We start from the raw sequence: 6,000 nt of genomic DNA on the forward strand, positions 1-6,000 counted from the left end.
AACACCACTTCCAACAGCAACCTAGTGTTCCCTAGTGGTCTCCCATCCAGGTACTGACCAGGCTCAGCCCTGCTTAGCTTCAGTGAGTAACCGGTCTTGGGCTGCAGGGTGACATGGCTGTGACTATGGCAGTAAATAGTTCATATTTATTGATTCTACCTCATTTTCTCTTTTATTTTTTGACTGAACTCACATCATTTAGCTTGAACATTCATAATAAAGAATGTCTATATGAATATAGGGCTGGGCAAAAATGCAATCTCAAAAATAATTTTCCAAACTGAACGTTAACGTTTGAGTTGAACATGAAACACTTTGAAGAAATTTTGTCTGAAACAGGTACACCAGTACAGACATCTTTATGATCCGTGATCATAAAGATAACCAGATGATCAATAATTCTTGGCTAGAAACTGCAACAGCCGTGGGAAAGGAGGAAAGTTTTTGCTAAAAAGTTTGGAAAAACCTGAGGGATAAGTTTGTTAAAGCCAGAAGAGAGGCCGTGTCAAAAGTGGAGACCCAGGTACATCATTACAGAATATGTTTTTCCACCAGTCATAGGTTTTACACTGATGTATATATTACAATTTTGAATTTAAAACAATTTAATAGTTACAAAACTATAACTAAGGAACAAACTATTTCTTTGATGACTGGAAATGAATATTTGAACCTATCCGTTTACAATATACTGATGGCCTGTTTTTTCTAGGCTTTATTGGTTATAATGCTCAGGAATGTTGGACCATTATTGCCTTTTTAGCATAGGAAGAGGACAGAAACTAGCTGTGTGAATTGTGGAGCGGGCTAAATCTAAAATAAACCTGTATTATTTAGTAAGTGTGCCTTTTTTGCTTTTATTCTTACCATAAAAAAAAATACTTGTAGAGCAACCCATGTTCTGTTGTCTTTAAAATTTTAACAAACATATAATAAACGGAAAGGAAATGACATTTTTCTCCTCCCCTTTTTGGCTGATCCAAAAAATGGTCCAATCCGTGACAAAAAAAAAACATTTGTGATCCGAACTGTAAGATTTGTGATCCGTTACAACACTAGTGTTCCACTTAATTAGCAGAAGTACATTTTAGAAAGACAGGCGTGAGGCAAAATAACGTAAAAATCACTCAAAATCATTACATTTAAAATCACTAAAATCAAAGTTTTAGGTGAAACATTCCTTCAAAAGAACTCAGGGATGTGACATTTTTCATTTAACATCAACCAAGATGACGACAAATCAGATGACAGTTTATGACAGCTCCAAAGGAAAAATCTCTGTAATGTATCGCCAGAGATAAACGGGTCCCCGCGTTCCGCTCTCATCACAACAGAGCCCACACGGAGTCCTCACATCAAAGAAATCTGCCAAATGTATGCCTTGAGCACACCTGACATCTCGCCCGAGGCTCTCTGATAAAACCATCTTTAAACATGAATGAATCACACATAACCGTCCTACAAAGGCACCGTTAGGAAATCATGTTTTCAACTCTCCTATTAATTATTCACCCAACACAGACGCACGAGAAGGGTGAAAATGACAAGTTCCTAAAAAGTTCCTTAAGCACTGCACTCTCGCGCTAACACTGCCAAACTGAGAGTCCATCTGCTCTTTTGGCCTGGAAAAATAGACTTCCTATAGATCCGTTCTTTCATACATTTGATTACATAGTGCTTTAAGAACTTTAAGGTAAAAACTAAGGCTAGAAACAGGCCAACAATGACAATACTTGAGCTTAAATGAATCCCTCATTCAAGCCGAAATTTTCTGGAAAAACAAAAGACCTTGAGTATCCAAGACTTATAATATAAATGTGAATGAACAGTATGAAACCTGATTTTAATAGACCATCTCAACTACTCATTTTACACTTTTCCTTCCACTCTCTTCTACTCTAATCATCATCATTTTAAGTAATCCAATTATAGTACTGTTCAAAAATTATATATATGAGAATGAATTTTTACTAGCTAAATTGGACACTGAATTATAAGATATGCTGACTTACAAGTAGCTTTTGGACAATATTACAAATGTTACAACTTTCTAGGGTCTTTTTCTTGGAATATATATAGTTCATTCATTCATTCGTTAATTTACCTTCGGCTTAGTCTCTTTATTCATCAGGGGTCACCACAGCAGAATGAACCGCTAACTTATCCAGCATATGTTTTACACAGCGGATGCACTTCCAGCTGCAACCAGGGTGCGAATTATACATTGATGATCAAGGGGGGGTGATTATGCTCTCGCAAAGGTATGAACTGTTATAGGGGTGGTCAAATGTATATATTATATTATTTTAATTAATAACATTTTTATTTAAAAAACGGATCAGAGCAAACTATTTCTTGCTATTAAAACACTGACCCATCTATTAACGTTGTTTTGACGTCCCTCAGAGGGGATCAATCCCCCCCAAACCCCCCTGTAATTTGCATCCATAATTTGCATACACACTCATACACTATGACCAATTTAGTTTATTCAATTCACCTGTACCGCTTGTCTTTGGATTGTGGGTAAAACTGGAGCACCTGGAGGAAACCCACGGGGTGAAGATGCAAACTCCACACAGAAATGCAGACTGATACTGCCAGGACTCAAAACAGTGAACTTTTGCTGTAAGGTGACAGTGCTAACTACTAAGCCACCATGTCCTTCCAATATATATATTTGAGACTTGAAATTTCTAACCCAGTATTTTAGCAATATTTGAGATTCATCATTTCCAGATAAATGTTTTAAGATAAAATATTATTGACTGAAATAATAATGTAAACATTATTGAATTTAGTTCATTGGACATGTCAGACTTTAACTAAACAAAAAAAAAGACTTGCGTAAAAACCATAACTCTCTTTTGTTATTTCCAGGTTTTCATTGATATGAGGAATCCTGCTTAAAATACTAATACTAATAATATGCTATTTAAACAAAACACCACAAATTAGATTTCTTGACTCTCCATCTTTGCACAAATTAAAGCCACCTATGCATTTAAAACAGCTCGAAGATGTCAATAGTAAATATTTACCTTGAATTGAGAATTTACAACAACAAAGTGGAATGAATAAGAGCAATGAGAGTTTTAAACCAATTAATACCTCTCATCAAATCCAACTATTTCATTGGACTAGTTAGCTGCTAGTTTTAAAATGCATTAAAGTGAGATCTTGAGACTACTCAAAAATGATACGAAGAACGAGGAAAAACTCTTAAAGTAGCCAAATGAACACTTACACGACATATTCGACATATTGGGATTTCTATTTGATTTTATATGTTTGTAGTCAAGCTTCAGCTCAATAATCTGTCTCGTAGCTTCTTACTACGAAAATGCAGTGAGTGTTAATGCAGTGAGTGTTAATAAAAAATGAAAAGATATTGACTTACTTAAACATTTATTCAAATTTATTTTTAAATATTCAAAAATGAAACACTCATTTTTGCTCTATAGCAAACATTAAACACAAATAAAATTACCTTGCCTTTCTGTAAACAAGTTGAACTCCAACTTAGAAAAGAGTAACTTACTATACAAATGAAAAAATAATAATTAAAAAAAGAAAGAAAACTCCACACAGAAATGCTAACTCTGACCCAGCCAAGGCTCGAACCAGCAACCTTCTTGCTGTCGTTGTGAGGCGACAGCACTACCTACTGCGCCACTGCGTCGCCCCTAGGCGGCAATTAAATAGTACAAATATATTTCATATCAAAGCCTCTTGCGATTAGATAATCGCAATGTTTCAAATTGCGATTTGATTTCAATTAATCGCACAGCCCTACGCTAAAGTAAAAACAAGGGTTTAACTTCCACAAGTTTGTACTGTCAACTCTGGGATTAGATCTAGCCGAGATGCAATAATCGATTTCTTTTAAACATAGTTGCAGCATTAATTGACTCATAACATTTCCTACCATTCATGATCATCAGTCAAGTTTTTATTCACATGCCAGGTACCAAACTCTGGAAATCTAATCTGGAAACGTAATCAGATTCTCATCATTCTGTACTTGTAATTAGATTATATTGCATTTTAAAAGCTCAAAATGTATTGCCATTTTCATTTTTTTTTATTCATACAATGGCAGTAAAAATGGTTCATATTTATTCATACTCCCTTATTTTCTTATTTATTTTTAACACTGCTCACATCATTTAGCTTGAACATTCATTCATAAGTTTCATAATAAAGGATGTCTATATGAATAGTCTACAAAGGATGACTATTGCAATCAGTGCTTCTGATTCAGGGACAAGTAAAAATTTTGCAAGTTCAGTCAAAAAGAACCTAAAATTAATCTAAAACAAAATCTTTCGATTAAATAAGTAATTTAATATGCATGTACCATGGTTTTAAATAGCTTCCAGAAAAATATTAGTAGTTTTCAACACCGATAAAACGAAATGTTTCACAAGCATCAGCGCTTTTTGTTTGGTTTTTTTATAATTTAATTTGATGGATTATGAGAAACTGAAGAAGACTTGAAGTCTTGAGTGAAAATCAGCTTTGTTGTCACATTTTTGCTATGGTAGATTAAAAACAGACACTTACAAGACATGCTGAAGTAAAAACAAGGGTTTATCTTCCACAAGTTTGTACTGTCAACTTATTAATTAGATCTAGCTAAGATGCAATACTCTATTTCTTTGAAACACAGTTGCAACATTAATTGACTCATGACATTTCCTACCATTCATGACTATCAATCAAGATTTGTTTTTTTTAATCATTCACAGATTTCAGTAACAAGTTTTCATTCACATGCCAGGTACCCAACTTGTGAATGAAGCAATTATACTCATTAGTGTAATGTTACATGTCTTTTACAGCACAAAGACTAACACACAGCTGATTAAACATGTCAGACATAAGCCAAACTACAAAACACCCCTATACACTCTCAATGACTTTGTGTGGAAATAATACTTCTAACGTTAGTCTCCTGATTTTTTCAGGTTTTCAATGATTAAGATAAATAACACTTTAACATTAGACTCCTGATATTTTCAGGTTTTCAATGAATGTGGAAACTCAATATGTCACATTTTCACTAAATATATGACCCTGTTCTATATGTCTATAAAAACTAGTCTAAAAAGTCACAATCAATTCAAGAGAACTCAAAATTTTAAGTGAGAATCCTAAACGATTTACAGTAAAACTAACATGAAGGAGTAACAGTAACAAGCAACTCTTGGTGATGTAAAACAATTGAAAACTTTTCTGTTGTCACCCCGTTTTACAGTAGCTCGTCCACAGTCTAACATTGTTCTGTGCACCAAGTATGATACCCTGGGACTCCTGATTATCTCGTGCCAAACAAGAGCATCTGAGCATCAACATGATGATGATGATGATGCACGGATCCAATGCCTCCACAAACTCCGCATCTGCACGGTTCAATCCCCCAGGTAACATCTCCAGACAAAGTTACTTCAGACGCAGAGCAAGCAGCATGCGTAAACAAAAACAGCGGCGCGAGACAACATCTGCAAATAAACTACTAAGCAAAGTGTCCGTCTCGTGTATTAACGCAGCGCAGGCATCAGAGACCGTGCAGCTTCTTTTGCCCCCCTCAATATGTGACAATGCACAAATTCACTTACTTCTCTCTGGCTTGACTATCAGACGGAACGACAGCTCCTTTCCCTTTGGCGTACATGGTGGACTCTGTTTGAAGACTTTTAACCTACTCAACACCTGTCAAAGGAAGCGGCCAGGAAAACGGTCTATCTCCATAGCTACCCGCTTAGTGTTTTCCTCCCTTTTCGTACATCTCCAGCATTGGCCACAAATCAGGCACAGTTTCTGCTGGGGGAACTTGAAACAGTCTACTGGTGGATTTTTTTTTTCAATCGCTGTTCCAGGATTAGGCTCGGCCTCCCCCTGCTGTGGAGAAAAGGGGGGGCTCCTTAAAGGGGAAGGCGCACTGTGTTCGTCGGATTGTTGTACTGTCTGGACCTGAGTAAATCAAGTAACAGACTT

General features: G+C 35.8%; 1 protein-coding gene across 2 annotated transcripts in view; it reads right to left on the reverse strand.

Annotated features, from left to right (window-relative positions):
- The window catches only part of zgc:110158, a 148,587-nt gene extending 142,795 nt beyond the window's left edge, over nucleotides 1-5,792 (reverse strand). For both annotated transcript variants that reach the window (NM_001020567.2, NM_001362582.1), the window contains 1 exon segment: nucleotides 5,622-5,792. In NM_001020567.2, coding sequence (NP_001018403.1) covers nucleotides 5,622-5,677 — 56 coding nt within the window. In that variant the 5' untranslated portion in view covers nucleotides 5,678-5,792.
- Nucleotides 5,793-6,000: the final 208 nt, after the last annotated feature.

The sequence above is a fragment of the Danio rerio genome, chromosome 2 (genome assembly GCF_049306965.1).
Source record: "Danio rerio strain Tuebingen ecotype United States chromosome 2, GRCz12tu, whole genome shotgun sequence".
Lineage (NCBI taxonomy): Eukaryota > Metazoa > Chordata > Actinopteri > Cypriniformes > Danionidae > Danio > Danio rerio.